We start from the raw sequence: 26,334 nt of genomic DNA on the forward strand, positions 1-26,334 counted from the left end.
AAACTTTTGACCACAACTGTAAGTGTCTTTGCTGTAATGTGAGCGTTTCACACCTTTCTGAGCTTGTCGTAGTCAATAAGTTCTGGTCTGTGTCTGTGGATCAAAGCGTTGAAGGCGAGGCCGTCCTTCCAGCTGCCAGAATACAAGAATGAAAGTTATACACCAGTATCAAACATCTGCCCCAAATGTTTATTAAATTCTTATTAATGCAGTGGGGAAATCTCCACTAGTGGGAGCTCTTGCTATACATTTGAAGTGGACAAAAAAATCTATTTGTGGAATCATTTAAAAATTCACAACTTGCACAGCAGCTGTGTTTGTGTTGCAGCAGCACAGCAACTAAATTTATTTTGCATTGTGCATTCCATGTTCGCCTTTTACCTAATGTGGAAGTTCTGCACGTTGACATTCTTGTAAGGAGCGGTCTTCCTCTGGCACCACAACAGTAGACCTTCCTTAGCCGACGTCTCTGTGTTTAAAAGAAAGAAGAAGCAGCAGAGGATGAAGAAGTCTTTCGTGGGAATCAAATGTTTACAACTGTCTCATGAGACAAGCCACCAGAGAGAACACATTTTTGTGTTGAAATTGTGCACACGTTTGTGGCGTAATTTGATACAATATATATACAAAATACAATATATGTGTATGTGGGTCAAAAGATACTAAAAATCAAGAAAACCTTCAACAGAAATGTCCTGGATTGCAAAGCGGAGGATAATGGTCCAGATCATTCCCAGGGTCATCTTGGCATTTCCGTCCACGATTTCTGCAAACATAACACGCGTACACATACGTACCGGAAAAAACACACATACAAAAATTTGTTAAAAATGTCATGGGAATGTAGTTGATTGTAAAGGTAATAAAATAGCAGCACCAATTAATTTGTGAAAATATTAATGTTAAAAAGACCAACTTATACAATACATTAAATTTGTGAATATGATGCATTGACAAAAATACAATTACAAATAAATCCACAGAATGCATATAATTGTAAGTGAAGTCTTTAAAATAGTTTAAAAAATATTTTGCAGGATATATTTATGTTACAAATATTAACATCATTTTCAAACACATACTAATATTTAATATGTATTTTTAATAATGAAACAAAAAACAAACAAGAAAGCTAGTACAGCATAAAAAATATAATAAATGCATGTTCGCTGTATATCTTAATATAAATACAAGTGTCATCAAGCAATACTGCTTGAACTAAAACATCAGAAATGGAGAGAATGTGAAGGTGTGACACATATTTCTATTTCTCTACGTCATCTTTTACAGTGCAACGCATGCATGCAGTTAGGTATGTAGTTGGACTGGAATTCTTCACATAACTTAAATACACAAGATGACACACTTTGTACTTTGGCACTGACTCATCAAAAACCACGCATGCCAGGCTGTTAAGACTTGGTGCAAAAATAAATTTAAAAAAAAACGTGGATTATCACTTAACCACGTTTTTGGAACAAATAAGTGTGTGAGTATGTATATATTGACCTTCTGCGCCAATGGAGACCAGTTTGACTCCCTTGCTGGCAATGAAGTCCAGAGCTTTGTTGACGTTGTTTATCTTGTGCACCCTCATCTTGCCACGCTCGGGTTTGGGTAACCTCTCACCTGAGCAAACACAAAAAACAACTTCAACTCAGTGCGCATGGTATGTGGGCAATATTTGTTTTCTTAAGTGTTTCTGGATGTCTACAGATTTGCTAAATTGCAAGCTGTAAAACAAAATTTAAATTTTTTTTTTCCTTTTTAACCTGTGGTGTCAAACTCATTTTGGTTCACGGGCCACATCGATTGCAATTAGATCTCATATGAGCCGGGCCAGTTTATTTTGGCCAAATTTAAGTTAACTCACTGGCTGCCATTGACGGTGCTAGACGTCCCCAGTCAACATGGATAGGACGTCTAGACGTCCCCCAGTCAACATGGATAGGATGTCTATCAGCGTCAATGGCACTCAAATATGAGCATTCAAAACTATTCTGCTCAAGTTAGCTTAATTGGACATCTTTTGTTGTCAACGGAAGCCAAAGAGTTAATTTTCAGTCACTTCCTTATAGTTTTAAGGTACTTCGAATTATTTCCTGTACGTTTCGACACAATGTTCATTATGAAGGGATTGGATAGCACTGAAAAATGAGCATTCTAGCTCCCAGTTTAAGTGAATTGGACATCTATCATTGTCAATGGAGGCAATGCGTTCATTTTGTGTCACTTCCTTGTAATTTTAGTGCACTTATGGGTCACTTACTCGAAATTTTGGATCATTTCCTATTGATTTTTTCGGCATTTCCAGGTAGCTTTCTGTTGATTTTTGGGGCATTTCCAGGTTATTTCCTGATGATTTAATATCAATTCCTGCTGGTTTTGAGGCATTAGTGTGTCACTTCCTTGCTAACGCATTGGCTGCCATTGACAGAGCTATTTTGACAGGGAGGGGCGAATGAACGAATGTGACTGGGGACACAAAACTGAGCGAAATGCAATAGTGCACACACTCAATAACATAAATCATACATTTCTGGTTTTATGGCGCCGATGTCAAAATAGAAGCATGCGATTCTGTTTGTACAGTATGAATGCTTCTGGCCCGCGGGCCATATGTTTGACACCACTGCTTTATACTTTAACCCCCCATGGTCAGCAGAGGCGCATCCTGTGCGCATGTCATTTTTCAAGCCATGTAATTTGGTGATTATGTCACCCACACGCTTGCGGTACACCTCATTCGAAAGGGCGGAAGTCTAGCTCCTCCCTCGTTTTTACGATAGCGAGTGGGAGTGCAGTGATCCCTCGCTTCAAACTTCGCGCCCTCTGTTCATCGCGGATTTTTTTTTTTCCAATTTAAAAAAAAAACAAAACAAAAAAAACAGATGAGCCTTCCCGAGCCGATCGCGTAATCTCACTGTCCCTCCCTCTCTCTCTCCCTCTCCTTGATCGTTGTTGGTCTGGCAGTGCACTGGGCTTATCAAAGTTAACAGTGACATACATTGATGTTGCAAGAGAACCGAGCTTCAAAGCGCCGCATGCGTCAATTATAGCTTAACTTGTTAAACAGTTGCTGTGGCAACTCATTGTGTTTAAGTGAGCTGCTTGAGTGGATTTGCCAAGCCAAGCACTTTCCTGCTTTATTCTTGTTTAAAAATAATTCGGTGGGACAGTAAGATGTTTAGAATTTATCATAATTATTGCATTTGAAGTGCTTAAAAAAATTATGAAAATATATACATTTTTTTTAAAATTGTAAAAAAAATAATAACAAAAAGTAAAAAAAAAACATGACATATCTCTTTCCAATGCTAAATCTGAATAAATACATTGAACACACACTTTTTTTTAGGTGGGGGCGCTACTTTACAGTTTTTCACTGATCGCGGCGGGTTCGGGTCCTCATTAACCACAAAAAAGGAGGGATGACTGTACTGCGCGATCGAGTTTATAGAGTTCTTTGTAGATGATCGGTAAACTGCATTTTTCAATTCAATTCAATGCAATAAACTTTATTTATCCCTTGGGAAAGTTGCTTATTTCAACAACTTGATGAAGATGATAGAAACTGTATTGACCATACAATGCATACAAGTCAAAAATGGCTATGCTGCTTCTAATGAATGACCAAATACAAAACTATTCCGCCTCATTTTTTTCTGTTGAATGTTCATACTGAATATTATCAAGCTTCAAAGCAGTTCGTTGTGCATGTTTGGTTGTCAATAAGACATCAATATTTCAAATTTCACAAACGTTGATATATTAATTGGTCAGTGAAGAAAAGAACAGTTTGGACATGAAGGTTATGGTGTCCAAACTGTTGGGCCAAAGACAACAATTCTTTCTTTGAAATATAAAGGCAATTAGGGCTGCAAGTATTGATTATTTTAGTAGTTGATTAATTGATGAACTAGTTAGCTAGAATAATTGAGTAATCGGATAAGGAACATAAAATTAAGATACTTGAGGTGAGCCTCAAACGATACAAAACAATGAATAAATGAGGATTTAAGTACAACAAAAGAACAATTGGCTAACTTACATAGCTAAAGTCCGCTAGCCTAAATGCTATAAAATGCTAACATGTTTTTTTTTGTTTTTTTTTACAGTGCTCTAAACAAATGGTCCAAACACATATTCCCACAAAAAACAGCTAAATATACCTCTAAATTAAATTACGAATGCATTAAAAAAAAAAAAAATTAGCTCAAACAAAAACTTAGCTTCTGTTGGTCTTAACAGGTAGCAGCTGCATTTAGCCAAGTGAAATGAGTTATATCCACTGATGCTACTAGAGTGCAGTGTATCCACCCAAATCAATAAAACTAAATGCAAGCACTTTCAAAACAAACCATTACAACGCCACTTTAATAAAACGAATACTCAAAGCAGCAAAATTTAATTCAAATCTTTTTTCTAACCGAATTACTCGAGTTCATCGATTAATCGCTGCAGCACTAAAGGCAATATCAATCAAAGGCATGCAAAAAAGAAAAAAATAGACCCGAACCTAAGAGAGTTAATTGACCAAGTGTTGCAATACAGCTTGACAATAACAACACCTAACTGAATTCCATTAACACACCAAAAAGTTTAATTTGCTTGTGAAAGCTAATGTGGTACATGTCATTTTTAATTGGCAATTAAAAAAGTGTCATTGCGATTCAAATTTGGCTTTAGTAGCTGTGAAACACAGTGAGCTACACTTCAGTTCATTTCAGCTGTGATGCGCAGTAGGCGGCAGGTCTTAGCCTTGCTGTATATTCCTACCATTAGAGCTGATATTGTGCAGTTACACATGGGAATATAATCAATCAGGGTTTACCTGAGATGACCTCTAGAAGCAGCATGAGTTTGAGTCCGTCCCTGAAGTCCTCCTCGATGTTTTCGATCTGTGTGCCAGCCTTGCGCAAGTGGGAATTGCACCACGCCGTGAACGTCTACACGAGAACACACAAAGGTAACCATTGGTTCAGTTCATTAAATATACATTGTCTTTATATGATATTTATTCACCTTGCATTTACGTACTCATTTTTAACTCAATGCAGTCCATAGTTTAATACATGTGGTTGAGCCTAATGTTGACTGAATAAATAATATATTTAATGTTATTGTGCAAGTGTGTGTTCATTTCTGGATTATTTGACTTATTGGTGTTTTGATGTACTAAAGAAAAACAGGACGGCTAAAAAGCGAAGGGGCGAACAGGAAGCGAGGTAGGGAGCCACTCGAGCGTGACAGGAAGTGGAAGTGAGAGCTGCAAAATGGCTCTCAAAGACGCATTGTTTTGCTTCAGCATTTTTTCGTCTTGAAATCGGCTATTTATGTAAAATTCAATTTATGTGTTCATGTTTTAATCAAAACTTTCTACTGAAAGCTTGCAAATGAAAACAGCAATAACTTGGTTTCAGAACTCAATAAAAGTACAAGTTAAAACTTAAACCTTGTTTGAAACGCTATCCCAATCTTTGAACCTTAATTTGAAATCCTATCCCAAATTTGAAACCAAGTTTGGATTTATGTAATCTTCAAAACAATTTGAAATTAATGTTCAGTTTGTTTTTGTCATCATTTTCCGCAGCAAGGACACACATGAAAATATTCACAAACCAGCCTTGTTTTGGAACATATTCCCACAGTCATGTCGCATTAATCCAGACAGGAACTTTGACTAAATAACATCTGTGATACATGTAATGAATTCCATAACAGAACGCAGCAAATCACAAACAGACGTGTGGGAAACTGCTCGAAACTTGGTTTTGGGATATGCCATTCTTAACTTTTGGTTGGCTGGAATTTGTTGCAAAAATCTTTTTTGGGGCATTTTTCACATTAAATACAAAATAGAAATGTTGGAAACTATCATACTCTTATCTTACTCAGTTTTATACTTTGTACAAAATTGACATTGAAGTTAGAAATAATACTGAACTGAAATGAACCAATGTAAAATTAAATAATCCATTGGGTTTACAGTATATAGCGCTTTTTTGTGACACTCAGGGATGATTCACATTTGTATTATTCTTTCCCTCCGCACTCGACGGTGGTAGGTTACTACTGAAGCCACAGCTTCCCTAGGGCAGTCTGACAGAAGCGAAGCAGCCAATTTGCGACATCGGCCCTAGCACCATCAACCACTCGTTCTTAGACTACTTTCACACCGGCAAGTAGGCATGTGCTGGTATGATATTCTGATGGTATGATAACCTTAAGCCAAAATATCACGATTTTACGGTATCACTGTATTGCAATTACAGCTCTTAAATGTGTTACTTTGACATATCTGGGTTTAAAAAACAACAACAACAAAATTCCATTGACAAGGCAGAGAAATGTGAGTGGACACAGGCATTCATTGACAGAACAATACTGTATACCATTTGCAGCCACTACTGACAGTCATTGTAACCCAACTTCCCAGCATGCATTTGAGCGAAGCAGGAGACGATCTTTATTTTAACACGCTTAATTGAACACAACACAGAACACACTGTATATCATTTGCAGCCACCACTGACAGTCATGGTTGCCCAACTTCCCATCATGCATTTGGGCAGACCAGGAGAAGATCTTTTTGTCAACACGCTTAATTGAACACAACGCAGAACATATTATATAACATTTGCAGCCACTACTGACAGTCATCGTTGCTAATTGTTGCTAATTTTTATATTTCAAAACATATTAGCAAATTAAAAAAATTACAAAATATTCTATATAAAATGAAAACAAATGCAGTCCTTTAGGGTGATCCTAACCCCACAGCTGCAGCACAACATTATTACCATAAGAACAAAAATTATTGAATTATTTTCCATTAAAGCACTGACACACACTCCCTTTCTCAACACAGTTGCCAGAGAGAAAAAAAACACACCACGTTTTACCACCGCAAGACGCACTAAACATGCTGAAGTTAACTCTCGGAGCTGGTGGGAAACATGACAGTGTTTACTAACATTTAATTTTGTATGAATGCAAAATCATATTGGAGGTATTGCCTCCTCGGCAGCCACCCTCCGTAAACATGTTTTAAATGTCGGTTGGCCCTCCTCCTCAAAGCCGCGGCCGTTTTTTTCTGTAGCCGAAGTATTCCCATATCAGCGATTTCGTTTTCTTCGATGGGGAAAAAAGTTCATGAGTTTCACTTCCTTCAGCCATCGAGTAGCACAGCTGACTCACTGACACTGAGCAACAACCGGTTGGGGAAGGGTTGAGCCTTACAACTGCAAACGAGGGATTTCTCCATGCATTTTTCATAAAAAGATAGGTAATACCTTTGAGAGGGTATGACGGAAATTTTTTGCGGTTTTGAAACCTTCACTTTATCATACGAACAGCATACCTTGAAACCGGTAATTGGAACATGCTTACTGGCAAGTAGGGTCAAGTATCTTGCCCAAAGGCAACAACAATGGGAAGAGGTGGGAGCTAGAAACAAAACCCTGAACCTTCAATCAGTGGAAATCTTAAATTGTGTTCGTAGAAATTGATGCAGATTGAACTGTTTACTAAAAGTAATTATATATATATTTTTTAAAATTAAAGTAAAAAATTATTACAAATCTTTAGTATACCATGTTTTGGACCTCTCCGACACAACTAAATTCGTCATGTACAATCAATCAAAACATACCATGAATCTTTTAAAAGTGACTTTTTGCCCATTAGTCTTTCAATCTATTCCCCCGATCCCACCATAGGGTGGCAAAACATTATAATTGTGTGCTTCTGGTGGCCCCGCCTCCCTTCTGATCATCCCACCACAGTGGATGGCACAAAGCATGCATTGAGCCACGCGGATAATGGTGCCCTTCAGCCACCCCGACCAATAAATGGGAGGGTTGGGTGAGGGCGTGGGGATACATTTCACATAAACAAACAGACAAATTGGGGGGCAGGAGAGGGACAACAATGTTCCGCTTCTAACGCATGCATACCTCAATGCAGCAGGAAGTGGTGCAGCAATGACAGGAAGTTGGCGCTTAGCTAAGAATTTGAGCACCACCATTCAGATGCTTGTCAACACACAGGAAGTTTAAAGATACCCACATCTATTCACAGCATATTTGTGGTGGGACTTGAAAATAATATGTCAAACAGTTCTAAATGCATATGAACACGTATTAATATTACTTTAAAAAACTTGATAAAATCAAAAATACAACACACCTATACACACAGACATACATACACAGACACATATATATCAATATATACTAGTATATATATTATAGACACCCATAAATATATATATCGTATTTTTCGGACTATAACACACACCCGAGTATAAGTCGCACCAGCCATAAAAAGCCCAACGAAGAGTAAAAAAAATATATATACCGGTAAGTCACACTGGAGTATAAGCCGCATTTTTGGGGGAAATTCACTTGATAAATTCCAACACATAGAAAGGCAATTTTAAATAAAAATACAACAGAGAACAACATGCAGAATAAGTGTACAGTATGATAATGTTAGATGATGCATGAACAACGAAATGCGAACGTGGCCGGTATGTTAACGTAACATAGCTATTAAGAGTTATTCAGATAACTATAAGCATAAAGAACTTGCTAACACGTTTGCCAAACCATCAGTGTCACTCCGAAACACCAAAATAACATGTGAAATGATCTAAGAATGTGTTAATAATTTCACACATAAGTCACTCCAGAGTATAAGTCGCACCCCCAGCCAAACTATGGGGGAAAAAAAACGACTTATAGTCCAAAAAAATACGGTAAATCAAAAAATGCTTAGACAAAAAAAAAAATCCATGTGGGTAAAATATTTTATATATCAAAATATAATTTCAAAATTCACTTGCTGTTTACTTCATTATACCTGATTATTATAACAATAGTAATGCAACTTCACATGGAAGAGCTGTACTTGTTTATGTGTGTTTAGAAAAGTGTGAGAAACATCTTTTGAATAAAATATTATATAGAATATATTTGCTCAAATAAAATAAATTGCGTTTAGGGAAAATAAATTCCTGCTTTTGTAGACATGTCCCCCCCCAAATATATCAGGTGACTTAAAGTTCCGCTCTGAGACCCCCAATTTAGCCAACTTTCAAAATTGTCCGATATGCATGTGAGATACATAATTGGAAAGCGTAAAATCTCAATTTTCTGGGGGAAGAAAAATTTCGAACAGGAGGGCATTTGAATTTTATTTATTTACTTTTTTAACAGCAAAACCCTATCTGGAGGTGAGAGCCCGCGAGAGCAGAATTAGACGCCATGACTTTAACGAGATATTATCACGTATTTACCTTGTTGCGATCCCAAAAAATCCATGTAGTATGTATTACTGAGTGTCAAGACACAGCTGTGAATGTCCACAGCTGGATTTTTGGGGGGATCTTATTGGTGAAACATGGTAATATAACAAGGGTCGCGATGCAGAAATCTCAGACATCAAGGAGTGGTCAAGATGTTCTTTTGCATATATTTACCCTTTTAAATGTTTTTTTTTTTTCAATTTTTCTTTGTTTGGATCAATTATTTATCATCTAACATATCGGAAAAAATGCAACAGTAACAACAAAAATGCAATTAAGCGATAGTTATGAGGTAGGTATTCATGACTTTTTTACAGACACCATTTTTTTCATTGTGACATAATTTGTTTTAAAAGTTTAAAATATGCGAGTGAATAATTTTTTAAAGTAGTTTTTTTTTTAAACGAAATGTGAGACATCAATGAATGATTCAAAGCTGAAAATGACATTTTGAATAATAAATATTAAAGATGTCCCGATCACATCATTTTCAAAGTATCGGAATCGGCAAAAAAATATCGGACATGCCTTTTTTAATATATACAGTGTATATATTTTTTTAATTAAATCGTTTTCTAATTGTATTTAACGTTACAGACAAAATGTCTTACACTCATCCAGAGTCATTAGTTTTGGCTTATAGTAGGGTTATCAAATTTATCGCGTTAACGGCGGTAATAACATTAAAATTTTTAAACGCGATAATAACATTAAAATATTCAAAAGCAATTAACGCATCCGCAGCACTACCCACTCAGGCATTGCTGCGTTCAATTTATAATAGCACCGTTTTACGTATAAATAGAGCTAAAAGGCAACGGAAATTGAGTAGAGAGAATTTTGGCAGCCTTTGAAGCCTTTTTTTAATTGGCTAAAGCCTTACATTCCCTCTCTCAACAATTAGTAATATCGTGGGAAGCAATGTGGGGAAGGAAGGTAGTAGTAGATCTTCTTCTTCACCCTTATGTTATCTCCCAACGCAGAGAAGATATATCAATTAATACCACTAAGCACAGTCATGGTTGCACTTCCCATCATGCATTTGGGCAGAGGTTAAATGGCTTCAGTATCATTTATGAAAGCTCAACAAATACACTAGATGGCAATATTTAGTCACAATATACAGTCACATTTATCCTTTAAGAATTACAAGTCTTTCTATCTGTGGATCCCTCTCACAGAAAGAATGTTAATAATGTAAATGCCATCTTGAGGATTTATTGTCATAATAAACAAATACAGTACTTATGTACTGTATGTTGAATGTATATATTCGTCCGACTTTTATTCATTTTTTTCTTAACGCATTGCCAAAATGTATATGATCGGGAAAAATTATCGGGAATGATTGGAATTGAATTGGAAGCACAAAAAAAAGCAATCGGATCGGGAAATATCGGGATCGGCAGATACTCAAACTAAAACGATCGGGATCGGATCGGGAGCAAAAACACATGATCGGAAAAACCCTAATAAATATAATTAATTACCTTCGTTTTATGGCTGGGTTGAAACAAAAGTGGTTGCGTGACGTCTGTAAAAGGGGATTTTCAGGGTAAAATGGGCAAATTAAAAATAGTTCGGGGTTTCATGCGCCATGAATCTGCTATGGCAGCATATAGACATATTGTTCTATCAAACACAACAGTTGTTTTGGCTTAAAATGCAGCAGTTTCTTTTAAAGAGGAATGCAAGAGCAGAAACTGATTTTTCAGTCTTATCTGTGTTTTCCGCCATATGTATATTTTTTAACAATAAAAATCTTATTTTTAACCTGTCAAATTTCATAGTTCAAAAAATATTTTTAAATTTGAATGATAACAAGTAAAAATGGCTGGCTGCATTATTATTAGATCTATTTAGCTAATGATAGGGTTAGGAGTAACATCCTTAGCAATCAACAGATGTGCTTTCATTAAACGTGCGATCTTGCTATCTCAACTGCTTTATTGTTAGCGTATGATCTCATGTACAGTATAACACCTGCTAACAGGACACAATGTTTCAATCTGCTTTTTGTTGTAATAGCAGGAAGGAAGTGTTCTTGCATTCGGGCATAGAAGGTGTGGCAACAGTCATGTGCAGTCATCATTCGTTTGTCCAACCCCTCGAGAGCCGTTAAACCTGCCCAAGCAGCCTATCAGCTCAAATCACTTTGTTTTGAAGAGTCACATTCTCGTCATGGACGTGATACTCTGTCTCATCCGATTGTTGGTATGAAAGAAGAAAATAATGTGTGAAAGAAAACAGTCGCTATGGCAACATGTTGCAGAGGATGAGTGGAGAATTGTGCTCACTACTGTCAACGCCTGTTTATTGCAGACTGCTACTGCATTTTAACATTCAACGAATGGCAACACAAGAGACTGAAACCATGAATAATATCAAGCGCCACCCATAGTTGAAATTGAGTATAGCACTGGTAGTCACGGTTTCGTTAGTATACCAGGCGTCATTTTGTCCAGGCGGAATCGTTTGGGTCTGGAAGTGTTTAAGTTGTCCAACATGTCTTCATCTTCTATGGTAGATTTAACCACCCTGTCCTCCATGCTTCACTGGTAAAGGGAGGAGGGCTCCACAATTGAAGCCGTCTGTTGGGGACTGAAAAGGTCTTTCAACTCCTCTTTCCGAGCAAGCCTAGAGGCTAAAGGTAAAAGCTTCAGTAGGTTATTTATTATTTACACTTGTAGGACAAAACACTAACTGAATGAAACCTAATACGACCCCAGTGATGTTAGAAAATATTAGAACCCACCAGCATTGGAATCCATTGTAAAGAAAACTGGCATGCATGTTCATCACGATAGGGCCAAAGAAAATTTGAGAACCTACTTGTTATGTACATACATGTATATGTATACACATACACATGTGTATGTACATATAAAGTAGAGATGTCCCGATCCGATGTTTGGATCGGATCGGACGCCGATATGGGCAAAAAAATGTGCATCGGTATCAGATCGGAACACAGGAAAAATTCCGATCCAGACTTCCGATCCAGTTTTTTTTTTTTTTTTAAAGTCCGGTCCGGCTTTTCCAGCACACTGGTTAACATAATCCATTCCAGTTTTTGCTTCGGTTTCCCTAAAATCCGGTCCGCATTTTAAGGCACACCTTCAACACACTACATTTACATTACCGTCTCCCAATTTACCGAGAGACTTTATCGGTAAAAATGTCAGCTGTGTGGGATCATTTCACCTTAAAGGACGACAAAGACGAAGAGGCAGGGAGCAACATATGCCACAATAAAGGCAAGCGTAGTGGTAAAGCTGCGAAATACCACCACAAACAATATGAGGAGTATTCTAAGAAAACCGAAGACAAAAAGAAAGGTCCTATGCAACTAACACTGGCAGAAACTTTTGCTATGCGTGATAAAATGGCACTCGACAGTCCCAAAGCCCAGGGAATAACAGGAGTCATTGCCGAAGAATTCATTCTGGATGACAAGCCATTATCTCACGTGAGTAAAGACGCACCATCCAACACGCGATTCGGCCGTGGAAGATTCGAGAACGAATCACAAACATCCGAATTCCGATTATTGAAATATGTCAAGTAAAGCGGGACGCAATGAGAAACTGACCGCGTTGCATCCCGAAAGTAAACATAACTTGTCTTAGACCCGGGTAATGCCAATGCTCAACTCACGGCATTAGCTCAACTCATGCCGCTGGATAAAAAACACAAAAATACCTGACTGCTGCTGATAGCCGCTACAAACTACGTCAACGTCGTTTTACTGGAGATAATAGATATCATATGTATATAGAACAAGATGCTACACGACAGACTCGACTGCGTTAGCAACATTGAATTATTGAAAACCAGATGCGTTAGTAAACAGCCGCCATCTTAAAGCAGAAGACTTCCCTAGTAGGCTGTTGTGAACCTTCCAAGCGAACCTAATTAACTTTTTATCTAAAATACTCCTAAATCGGCAAAATCTTGACTTGAATCTATCTTCAAAACAGTTTTAAAACTTTCACATGTCGAAAGTAGACAGAAGGGAAATTATGGAATAACGGGAGCAATTTTAACAACTTTAACAGTTGATTCGCAAAATTAAATGAATTGAATGTAGTTTAAAGCTGCTGATACAGAATGGGGACATAGTATTTTATTTACTGTTTTAAAATGTTAACTTGATACTGAAATAGTCGTTTATTTAAACCTGAGAGGCTTTTTATACAATTTTTTAACTAATGCATAAACATTAAAAGCATCTAATAGCTTGGGGGATTTGTGGGATTTTCCACTGAGGTTGTTGGTGTGTTTTGCTTTTTTAAGACAGTTTACAATATTATTTGCACGTTTTACTGACTGACTATGCCATTTCTGTTTGTTATTTATAATGTTTTGTGTTTGTCACTGAATAAACAGGGCAGTTTCTTGTTACCAACCGTTGTGTGTTATTCAAACTCACCTAATTCAGCTGGCTAGTTGTTATCAAGAGTACTAAAACCTTTTTCAACATGAGTCTGACAACTAAGTAAGGAGGCTAAATAACTTTAAACTTTAACACATGCTCAGAAAGGTCGGTATCGGTATCGGCCAGTATCGGTATCGGATCGGAAGTGCAAAACAATATCTGTATCGGATCGGAAGTGCAAAAACCTGGATCGGGACATCCCTAATATAAAGTGCTACCTCGAAATACGAAATAATTAGTAAACGAAACATGCAAAAAATATTCATCAAACGAAAGCCAATACACTGTAATAAATAATTCCAACTCACAGCAATGCAATAATGTATCTACTTTGGTGTCTATCTTATTATTCTACAAAGCAGACGAGGCGTGAAAATTATGCTCAAACATTTTTAACGAAGATGTTTTTACTTTACCAGTGGAGGGTACACTTCCTTGTATATAATGTCCTGTGGCCCCATGAGTAATCACATTGCACGCTGGGTAATGAAGTTCCATCTCCTAATATCACCAGTACGTTTGACTAGAAATATAAACAAACGATACATACACACTACAATGTGCTACACAATGCTGATGTATATGAAATACAAGAATATAACTTACAAGTGATGCTTTATTAAGGCACAAACAGATGAAATGGCAAGCAGTGTCAGCCCGAAGTTAGCTCGTGTTTCAGCACTCCGCGCTTGCTTTGAGCTCGAGTAGTCATACACTAACATCTGTAGAGCCTAACAAACTAGTCATACTTAAGCGTCACTAGGGGGTGACAAAGCATTACAAATAAAGGCACACGATCCTAGGATATTACAGCAAATTTCTAATGTGTTTTTAGTAGAGCTTGGAACGAATTGGGCGACTTACATGTAGAACGCGATTCATTATACGAAAAAATCCTGATACGAAAGCCACTCCAGTTCTAAATAATTTCGTATCTTGCGTTAACTTTGTATTTATAATGGCGTACCACAAGCAACACATCACTTCCGCTCATTAATAATCATGACATTAGCTACTGTTGCTAAGTAGGGACAAGCCACCGTTTGTCTCTAATAGGAAATTAATGGAAATGGTGTACGAAGGAGATGTTTACAAAGCTAGACCTACCAATTCTCTCCGAAAATGATGTGCCTGGTGCCAAATTCACTGGCAAAGATGTGGAAGAACATAAAAATGTTCGGTTAAAGAGTTGGCTTGAGTGTCGAAGGCTGAAAAAGACAAAAAAAAACGTGCCGACCTAAGCATAGCCTTAGCTTTTTTATCAACGCGACTGACAATGACATTCTCCTGTTTCAACAAGCTATCCTTTACCATCAGCCCTGTCTTTCTTATATATCCTCTGGTTGTCCTACGTCTCTGAGCGTTCTTGGGGGTAATTTAGTTAGCTTTGTGTAGTGATCGCAAATGCTACTCAGTGACAGCCAACGAACACTTTTAATTTTTGCATTTATAACAAACCTTAATTCTATAATTTATTTACACTTCCCCCTTACTAAAGTTGTTTTATATATATATATATATATATATATATATATATATATAACAGAAACGGTAATTGATTCGGTCCTCACATTTTTCCTCCCGAGTTTTTATGTTTCCGGAAACGTATGAAGAAAACATCCTTCATGTGTCGTAATATCTAGAGTCGTTTCTTCAAGTTCCAAAAAAGCAATGCGTGATCGGCATGTTCGTTTTTGAAAGATTACCGGCGAAAAGTAGCACAAATTACGTTGTTTCTATGTGAGGGCGGGTCTATAATGTCCCACTTCGTCTTTACTTCCGCATTACGATACGACGTCACGGTCTAAAAATAGCATGCGTGCAGTACGTCATTGACAATGACCTTTGTAAATTGTTGTTTTGGGAAATATTCATGAACCATGTTACTATATTTTTACAGTGAAATCTTTGTACAGATCATTTAAGACTGTTCTGACGATTTTAAGATGTGAATCCGTTATTTTTACACCTCCCATCTACAAAAGACGATAACACACCTCTCGTGTAATTACATCACTGTGATGCCTAGTGTTGAGTCCTGTCACACCACGACAACATGTTACAGCAGCATGTATTCACACGCACATACTGTATGTTGGGTTCAAGTGCCTTAGACAGGCACAGACGTGCCGACACCACAAACAAGACTGACTCAGGTGGAGAGAAGCCAAGATGACAAACAAGCCATGAATAGCTTGTTAAACACAGACACACTGCGTTTGTGTGATATTTTGAATACCACAAAGAGGAACTGGGGGGATAAAAAAACAGAAATGGGAACACTACAACAAACATCTATCAATGAAAGGGCTATTTGAAGACAAGTGCCATGGAGCTTGTAAAAAATTGAGATTGGACAGGACCAGGAAATACTCTAGAGGTTTAATACGGCCAACTGGGCCAGACTGGCTCTGTGAATGAAACTTGGTAATTGACTGGTCTGGTCTGACAAGTACTCCAACACCTCTTTTCTGACAAAAAGGCCAATTAGAAGAACAACTTTGACCTGACACACAAGCATGCTGTCTAGCTTCAACATCGCAGAACACAGGTGTTTAATTTTGGTAGTTCGAAAACATGAAAAGAGCATCGATTGACCAGCATGGCTGTCAGGAGGAGGCTATGAGTCTCCCATGTTTGGTCAAGAATTGACCTTTTGGATCAGAGTTTCGAATTTTATATCAAGGGAATAAAAGTGAAAGCCTTCATTGTCATTATTCAGACTACAACAAGATTTATAGCTTCACAATAAGTGCACCACATAAAACAAAAGTTCAATAAGGCTAATATTAAAACACAGGTTACAGGGTACATATATTGGGAACAAAGTTAAGAAGTGACTAGCAGCAAGAGATGAGGTAGTAGTAGCATAACAATGTGTATATGACAATTTATGTACAGTAGTCAGACTTGGATACAGTAACGTATAATATATAATTTATCAGTGCAAATATTTCCTATGCATTGTGCAGTATCTAGATTGAGACAGCTTTCTGAGAACATATTACTTAGAGAGATGCATGTGACAATATGTGGCATTAGCAGTGCAATGACAGGGATATCGTCAGTGGTGTGCAGTATATCAGTTTTTCAGTGCAAACTTGACTATGGTGACAGCTCTTGGAAAGAAACGGTCTCTCAGTCTGTTTGTTTTGGCTGGTATGGCCATGTAGCACGTGCTTGAGTGCAACAGGTTGAAGAGGTGGAAGCTGGGATAAGGTAAGAGTGCCTTCTCGCTGCTTTTTATTGTTAGTATTTACTCTTTGGTGATTCCGGTCAGTTTGATATAACCTAGTTGAATAATTACAAGTTAGGAGGAGCGATTTTAAGATCGAAAAATGTTGATCAGCTGTGACATTTGTAATATTTCTGAATGACAGATATAGATTACTAAAATGCCTAAAGAAAATAGTTGTAGTCTTGTGATAAAGGACCCTACACGATTTAGTCTTTGTAAAATCTGAGACCAGAGTGTAATTTAAGACTCAATTACGAGTCTTTTAGATATGTTGCTTGTGTTAGTTTTTTCCAAATCTCAACAGTGGCTACGTTTACATGGATAAAATTTCCTTAATCCGATAATTTCGGACTAAAATTATGATCAAATGCAGTGTTTTCATGGACACTAAGAAATATGGATACGATTAGGACTTGTGTATTCATGCATCACACTTTCAGTAGGAACAAAATATTTTGACATGCGCAGATTGACCAAATATACCTGAAATAGTTGTCGCATACTGACTTCCGTGTCAACAAAACATCGCTCCGTCTAGTGCTGCAACGATTGATCGATTAACTCGAGTAATTCGATTAGAAAAAAAGCTTTGAATCAAATTTTTGCTGCTTCGAGTATTCGTTTAACTAGTGATGTTTTAATGGTTTGCATTTAGTTTTATTGATTTGGGTGGATACACTGCCCTCTAGTGGGAACAGTGAATATGACATAACTTATTTAACATGGCTGCACCAAGCTGCTCACTGTTAAGACCAACATAAGGTAAGTTTTTGTTTGAGCTGATATGTTTCTATGCATTCGTAATTTAGTTTACAGGTATATTTAGCCAATTTGGGGGATTATGTGTTTTGTGTATGTGTGTGAACGATCTGTTAGGAGCATTATCAAAAAAATGTTAGCATTTTATAGCATTTAAGCTAGCGAACTTTTGCTATGTAAGTTAGCCAATTGTTCTTTTGTTGTACTTAGATCCTCTTTTTTTATCTTAAACTCAGGTATTTTAATATATTTTAATTCTATTCTGTGCTATTCTGCATAGTTTGAAGAAACACTCGGGAATTTTATTTTGTATCTCATTTTTTCTTTATCCATTATATTATCTCGTAAATTCTTGGCAAGCCTTGGTTTTACATATCCGAAAATTGATTTTGCACCGCATTAAATGTTCCTAATCTGATTATTCGAACTAACTAGTTGATAGTTGAGCCCTAGCTCCGTCCAATCTACATTAAACACGAGAGTAGTTTCTCTACTATCAAGTCTTTCAACGATTTTAAGATCTTTTAATATCTCACAATAACCAGTTTAGTCTTGAGCCTACCTTGTTTTCCGCTCGCTCTGGAACAGGAACGTATGTACAGACGTCAAAGCGCGCTATAAAGACAGTTTGTTCTGAAATTTCAGAATGAAATGTTTTCATGCGCGCTGATCGGATTATCAATAGACATAAACCATCCCTCTCGTTCAGTTTAGAATCTTGATCGGAATGGACTGGATAGAGTTAGAATATTCTGAATGGGGTGTATGCATGAAGCATTTTTATTCCGATCAGGTTTTTAATCCAAATAAAAGTGTCTATGTAAACCTAGCCAATGTTAGCATTATTGTATACAAAATACAGTACAGTGCTTACAGTATTTCAAAGTAACATTCCCAGAACAAACATACAGATGCTCAAAGGCAAAGGCCCTAATACTAACTGGCCTCATTTGACATTCCACACAGCTCATCTCATATGTGCTGCTGTAAGTGGATACTCAGCCTCAGCTACTGTAGAATAACAGGAGGAACTAGACACGATCCACAAAACTCCGCCCCTAGCCCCCAGGACATGAGAACCGGGGTGAGGCCTCCAAGTACACATGAGTGCATTTGACAAGTGAAAGGCTGATATAAAAGCAGAAGCCTGCGGCTACAATTCTGAACAGCTGCTTGGAGGTCAACGCTTGACCGTGAAGATGTTTTAAACACACACGTTTAAACATACACACACAATTAGAAAGATTTGCTGAAGAAAAAGCAGAGCCCTGCTGCAGAGATTTCTGCGGTCTCTGGACTCATTATCCCCTCAAGTCTGGACAGGTTGTCATTACATATGTGCACTAACACACATACTCACACACAACAGAACAGATAGAGCCACCTTCTTGCTTCATGTGCTGACAAGTTATCAGGAAAACACACTGGTTCATCAGAAGAGAAGTGGTTGTGATATAACCTTATGGAGCTGACTTATTTGTATTTTAAAAATATTCAGACTTCACTGCCATGCTCTGCACACATGCATAGATATCAAAATCTTTAGCCATCTGTCTAGTATACTATAATGAACAATATCCTGTTTAATTTCAACACTTGATATTTACCTGTTTATCAAATTTAATGTTGAAATCTTTCACACTATAGGGTGCACCTAAAAAGCCTTCAATTTTCTCCAAAGCCACTGCGCGCCTAATAATCCGATGCGCCTTATATGTGGATCAATATTGATTGCCGTAATTTCTGGACTATAAAGCGCACCTGCCTATAAGCCGCCACCCACCAAATTTGACACGAAAACAGCATTTGTTCATAGATAAACCGCGCTGGACAATAAGCCGCAGCTGTCTTCACTGTATTATAGGATATTTACACCCAAATATATTAACCGGTAACACCAAATGAGCCACCAATTGGAAGCAAAGCTTCTTTGCTTCAAGAAGCTTCATTTGGCCATCACTGCTCCCTTGGGGGAGACACTCAACCTCTGCTGCCACCTGCTGTCAACACTGTTGTAGCGCTACAAATATTAAATAACAATCAAAATTAATGTTCTGTGCTAATTATTTCTTCATTTACTCTTCCAGTTGTTTCATAAATTGCTAGCTCTGGTATTTGGTCAAACTTTATTTGACACCGGCACCATAAAACTGTCATAAGACCATCAAAATATTGACATGACACTGCCATGAGCATTAATGACATCATGACATGTCATTTTGTGTCATCCGGAAAATTACGTCACTTTTCTAATAGATACAAAAGATCCGAGCTGGACATACTGTATATGTAGTGTCGGTGACGTAATTTGCCAGATGATACTTAATGACAGCTGTCATATGCATTTATTAACGGCCATGATCATGTCATAATCATGTCATAATTATGGCGGTCTTATGGCAGTCTTATGACACCGTTGTCAAAGTGTTACTTATTAACCCAAATAAACCAACAAATAAGCCGCACCGGACTATAAGCCGCAGGATTCAAAATGAGGGGAAAAAAGTAGCGGCTTATAGTCTGAAAATTAAGGTAATCATCGCATAGAATTCTCTTTCGCACAGCTTCATCTAGTTGATGCATAACGCAATTCCAACCCCTACTGCTACATATACTACAACTACTACGCCTTACAAGCCGGTTCGCCCTATATATGAAAACAGTTTTAAAATAGTTGGTTCATTGAAGGTGCGCCTTACACTCCGATGTGCGTTATAGTGCAGAAAATACGGCAATTAAACATTACTTAGCTCAGAGATTACTTCACATGGCTACAAGGCTTGGTATCGACTCTGGGCATGGGTCCATGAGACTTTTTCCTGTGCTACTGTCATGACAAACAGTACAACCAGTTTCAAGACGATTAGAAACAGGTGTCAAGGGCTAGGGTTTTTTGCTTGAATTACCAGATTCCTGATAAATAAAGACAACGTCCAGAAATGATTCTAAAGATGTAAAGAGTAGTATTTATTTCATAACCTAATCTTGTGGCAGTGGCCTGTCAGAGTCCCGGCAACCACTCATAATGTCAAAGTGTCTCTATCCAAACCATGGGGCCGTTTTGAATACTTTAGTGACTGCCATTTTAACATACAACTTCAAAAAGGTGACATCAAGGCAGGAAATCAGTGGGGAGATAGGGGGGCTTTTAGACCAAAATGTCAAGCTGTGTGCTTGTTTGTTCATTTATTCAAGTCGCTTCCTGTCTTTGTTGCGTGGTCAGACAGCCCTAACTGAAACATTTGCGTGTTTAAACTTTGCTCTTTTGAAAATGTGCACGCAGAGTACAACCTTTAAAATATACAAATTCAAGCGTTTTAAAAAGACTTTGAAGACCATATTTCCATTTTTTTCCCACTACTTTTTAAATGTTATCCCAATGTTTTTTTAACGAGAGGCAGATATAAAATATGGTGCCTTCTCACAAGTATGCAAACGTCTTCCAAAATACGACCTACAACCCCGGAAGGTTGAGAAATTTTGTTCGAAAGGTGCCAATTCTGAAACCCCATGGGGAGGATGCATTCCCAGTGGCACTAAGCATTTTGTGGCAAACTATGAGCTTATCCCATAGCACAGGTGCTGGCGTAGCATGTCGTTCAGTAGTCGGAGACACATGTCACGGCTGATGAATGTTTGAGATAGTAAACGCATTTTGTTTTTGTTTTTAATTTGGGACACTTGAAAATGGCTTTCACACCTCCAACTTCTAAGCTAAATGATATCTCAATGTACGTGTGCCTAACAGTAGTTCACAGCAACATATTATTCCGATCTCGCCGAAAGTTGTAAAGCTCTTTACAGGGCGATTACAATATTTCCTATTCCTTAAAATAATATAGGTGGCCGTTTTCTTGTGTAACAAGGGTAGTCGATTGAGAGCCAGGCAAGTACGCAGAGTCCTAGTGGCGACGAAGCCAAGCGACTGGCAGACGGGTGTGGAGATTACAAAAATATAAAAAAAAGGAACTGGTCCTGCGACAAAAGTATTGTACTAAACCAAAGCAAATGCACATGGCGGAAAACACAGACAAGACTGAAAAAGCACTTTCTGCTCTTGCACTCCTCTGTAAGAGAAACTGCTGTATTTCAAGCCAAAACAACTGTTGTGTTTAATAGAACAATATGTCTATATGCTGCCATAGCAGATTCATGGCGCACTAAGCCTCCGAACTATTTTTAGTTTGTTTACCCCGAAAACCCCCGTTTACAGACATTGCGCAACCGCTTTTGTTTCAACCTAGCCATAAAAAGAAGTAATTATATTTGTTATTCAAAATGTCTGTCATTTTTAGCTTAGAATCATTAATTGATGCCTAATATTTATATCTGTAAAAAAGTCACAGATATCTACCTCATAACTATTGCTCAATTGTACTTTTTTTGTTGCAGTCGCATTTTCCCCGATATGTTAGATGATAAATAATCGATCTAAACAAAGAAAAATTGAAAAATAACGTTTAAGAGGGTAACTATATGAAAAAGAACATCTCAACCACTCCTTGTTGTCTGCGATTTCTGCATCGCGACCCTTATTATATCACCATGTTTCACCCATAAAATCCCCCCAATACCCAGCTGTGGCCATTCACAGCTGTGTCTCGACACTCGGTGATACATGCTACATGGAGTTTTTGGATTGAAACAAGGTAAGTAGTCGATAATATCTCGTTAAAATTGTGGCGTCTTTAATTCTGCTCTCGCATGCTCTCGCCTCCAGTTCGGGTTTTGCTGTTTAATTTTTTTTTTTAAATGTCCTCCTGTTCAAAAATTTTCTTCCCCCAGAAAATTGAGATTTTAAGCTTTCCAATGATGTATCACACATGCATATGGGACAATTTTGAAATTTGGCCAAATTGGGGGTCTCAGAGCGGAACTTAAAGTCACCTTAGTGTTTTCCGCCACATGTATGCATTTAAAGATATATATTACTGGACTGTTCACTTGATTAAACTATTCACGCATGGACTCAAATGCACTGTACTCTTCGGACAGACATTGTGTTGCGGGACATCAAGGGAACGCAACTTCAGAACTAGCGTGAAAAAGCTAAGCAAATTTGTTTCCCTTCATTTAATAACATATTTTTAAACAGGGTGCGGAGAAATATTTTGTGCCTGACACATTCAGGCATTTTCAAGGATTTCAAGGACCTCTACTAACCCCGTGCAGTAAACTTGTGCAGTTAAACAGTTTGCTTGTTCCTCGCAACGTACATGATTGCTGACTGAATAGTACATGTCAACATAGTGGTGCAACACAGTCGTTGCACCACCAAATGTTTGTTCGCATAGAGGTGTTGCAGAAATATGTTTTGAAACAAATGTGGTTGAAAATAACGCATTACTGTATACTATGAGGAAATATTAGCAATTGCGGACTATAATGCTTGTAAATAAATCCCCAAAACCATTCAATTTTAACATCTAGTAATACTGAAAACCAGAGAAACCTGATCATATGATGAAAAGATGAATCATGGCCGACATTCCCAAAAAAATCTTTAATGGCTAACAGAAAGGAAATGACTGAACTATTCAGCTTCTGTTTTATGACGACTGAAGTGTTGGCCCACACAACAGGATGAAATAACTGTAGAAATAATCAGTAGCTGGTTTTGGACTCTGCTTTTTAAGTTTCTCTCATACCACACTATCCACTTGGTTTCTCTCCCTGCTGGCTAATCAGCATCCAAGCTAATCCACACTTCCTGTCTTGAGAGGCGCGCTCCAGGAAGCAGAGCGTGGGTGGAGGGAGGACGTCCACGTTCATTGTCCAGGAATGTGCGGCAAAGACATCCAACGGAATGGGAAGTTAAATATTAACCCACCCCGAGCACATCCGGTGAACCACCTGAAGCCTAAAGGCCATCTGATCAAAACTGACTACATTTTGTTAATAGTTCTAAACGGAAACATCAAGTTCTTTTTAGCTGAGGTTGCCAACGGCTTTAAGCTTTTTAGTTCATGATGATGTCATTTATTTTCTGTCAGCTGGAGGATGCCACTCACCGAATGGCACAGAACAGTTTTTTTTTCTTTTAATGTTGGCAGGGGCGCCAGACGAATTCAAATCCATAACAATACATTTCTTACAAGAAGAGGCATTTACTGTATTAATAACTTTAAAGTGGGGCCTTCATACAAAAGTCAGAGTTTTATGCCTTATGCATAAAAAAATGTTTTTATTCGTACCTATAAGTAGTTTAGTGTTTTATATCCCCCATTTCACCCCCACATGGATTGACAAAAACCCACATGTCAAGCAGTAAAAAATTACCCATCAGGCTTGCATTAAAAGTTCATTATCATCATCTTCACGAAAAATCTCTAGGACCACTTTATCTTTTAAGAAGTAGACCTGGACATGGCCAATATGAATATAAAATGGCTTATTCAAATCAAAACAGCAGACTTCCTGTGTCTTTTCTGGCACTGATAGAATAGAATAGAATAGAATAGAATAGAATAGAATAGAATAGAATAGAATAGAATAGAATAGAGAATGCCTTTATTGTCATTGCACAGAATAGAAAAAGATTTAAAGCTTCACCATTAGGGGTGTGACAAAATATCGAAATGGTGATATATCGTGATACTTTGTATCCCAAAAGGTTATCGATATGCTCCAGCCAAGAATCAAGATATCGTTTTAAAAAGGTGTCAGTGTCTTAAAAATAAAAAGCAACAAACAAGTTGCTACCAAAATCTTCCACCATAATAGTGTCTCAGTTAACTCTAAGGCTGCACTGATGGTGCTTGACCCCCAATCCATTTAGACTGGGAACGTTCATTCATTCGAAACCATAGCATTCACAGTCATTTTGTCCGATTTTCAGGGCATTTACAGGTCAGTTGCTGTTCATTTTAGGGCATTTACAGGTCAGTTCCTGTTGAGTTTGAGTCACTGCCTATTGATTTGGGTGAGTCCCAAGTCACTTCCTGTTGAGTTTGAGTCACTGCCTATTGATTTGGGTGAGTCCCAAGTCCCTTCCTGTTCTGTACCTCAAAATAAACAGGAAGTGACCCATAAAATACCCCAAAATCAACAGGAAATAACTGTTCATTTGCTGCCATCCTCCCAGTTCAAATTGATTGGACGTCTACTAGTGATAAACTCATTCCAATTCACAGCATAAGCTTGTTTTTCTTTTTATTGGTTGTTTGTAGAATATCCTAGAATGATTTCCTGCCCAATGTATTGATAATCGTTGTATCGCTATATTGTCAGATCGTTATTGTGAGCTTTGTATCGCAAATCGTATTGTATCGTGAGGTACCAGAGGTTCCCACTAGGGTTATTCCGATCATGTTTTTTTTGCTCCCAATCCGACCCCGATCATTTTAGTTTGAGTATCTGTCGATCCCGATATTTCCCGATCCGATTGGTTTTTTTTTGTTTTTTGTTTTTGCTCCCGATTCAATTCCAATCATTCCCGATAATTTTTCCCGATCATATACATTTGGGCAATGCATTAAGAAAAAAATGAATAAAACTCAGACGAATATATACATTCAACATACAGTACATGTGTACTGTATTTGTTTATTATGGCAATAAATCCTCAAGATGGCATTTACATTATTAACATTCTTTCTGTGAGAGGGATCCACGGATAGAAAGACTTGTAATTCTTAAAGGACAAATGTGACTTTGTATATTGTGACTAAATATCGCCATCTAGTGGGTTTTTATGAGCTTTCAGTAAATGATAACTCAGCCATTTAACTTCTGCCCAAATGCATGACGGGAAGTGCAACCATGACTGTGCGTAATGGTACCAATTGATATACTGTATCTTCTCAGCGTTGGGAAGTAAAATAGGGTGTTAAGAAAAAAAATCAACTACTACCTTTCTTGCCCACATTACTTCCCACAATATTTCTGATCATTGAGAGAGGGATTGTAAGGCTTTTGCTAATTAAAAAAAGGCTTCAAAGACTGCCAAAATTCTCTGTACTTATTTTACGTTGCCCATTAGTTCTATATATACGTAATACAGTACCATTATAGATTAAACGCGACAATGCCTTGAAAATGAAATTGAAAATGACGTGATTGGACTCAATCAATCGGCATTTCTAGTTCCCACTCCTACAATCACCATAATTCAATTACCACATAAAACAATGATACTGCACATAGCGAATGACATTGGCTAGTGTCTCGTTAGACATCCTTACCAAATTTCCTCTCTCTGGGAAACTGGTTTCATGGGTTCAGGTCAATAACAAACATGAGTTCGTTGTATTGTGTTTTATGGCAACCCAAACTTGGCAAAAAATGCCCTGCTCACAAGCAATGACTACCAAATCATTCATAGAAAATTAACATCATCCAACTACAGGTAGGCCCCCGGTTGCGAACCAGTTCCGTTCCTATGCTGGCGACGTAACCCAAATTTCCACGCAAGTCGGAATAAACCCTTTAAATAAATAACAATCCAAAAAGTCCAAAAGTATTTTATTTTGTTTAATGATGGAGGATTCACTACCCTCTGGTGGCAGTGTTGGGTGTGCCTTGGCTTCTGCGACTGAGTAGGAAACTCATCAGACATGGATATAGGAAAGCTGCCCTCTCGTTTGGCCC

The 26,334-nt window shown here is 37.7% G+C and overlaps 1 protein-coding gene across 4 annotated transcripts in view; it reads right to left on the minus strand.

Annotated features, from left to right (window-relative positions):
- Window positions 1-26,334, minus strand: part of actn4 (actinin, alpha 4) — a 105,615-nt gene that overhangs the window by 39,376 nt on the left and 39,905 nt on the right. For all 4 annotated transcript variants that reach the window (XM_057839735.1, XM_057839733.1, XM_057839732.1 and 1 more), the window contains exons 2-6: window positions 4,835-4,949; window positions 1,510-1,629; window positions 680-766; window positions 382-469; window positions 54-132 (exon numbers count right to left, since the gene is read on the minus strand). In XM_057839735.1, the coding sequence (XP_057695718.1) occupies window positions 54-132; window positions 382-469; window positions 680-766; window positions 1,510-1,629; window positions 4,835-4,949 (489 nt within the window). The remainder of the gene's footprint in view (window positions 1-53; window positions 133-381; window positions 470-679; window positions 767-1,509; window positions 1,630-4,834; window positions 4,950-26,334) is intronic.

This window comes from Corythoichthys intestinalis, chromosome 6 (assembly GCF_030265065.1).
Source record: "Corythoichthys intestinalis isolate RoL2023-P3 chromosome 6, ASM3026506v1, whole genome shotgun sequence".
NCBI lineage: Eukaryota > Metazoa > Chordata > Actinopteri > Syngnathiformes > Syngnathidae > Corythoichthys > Corythoichthys intestinalis.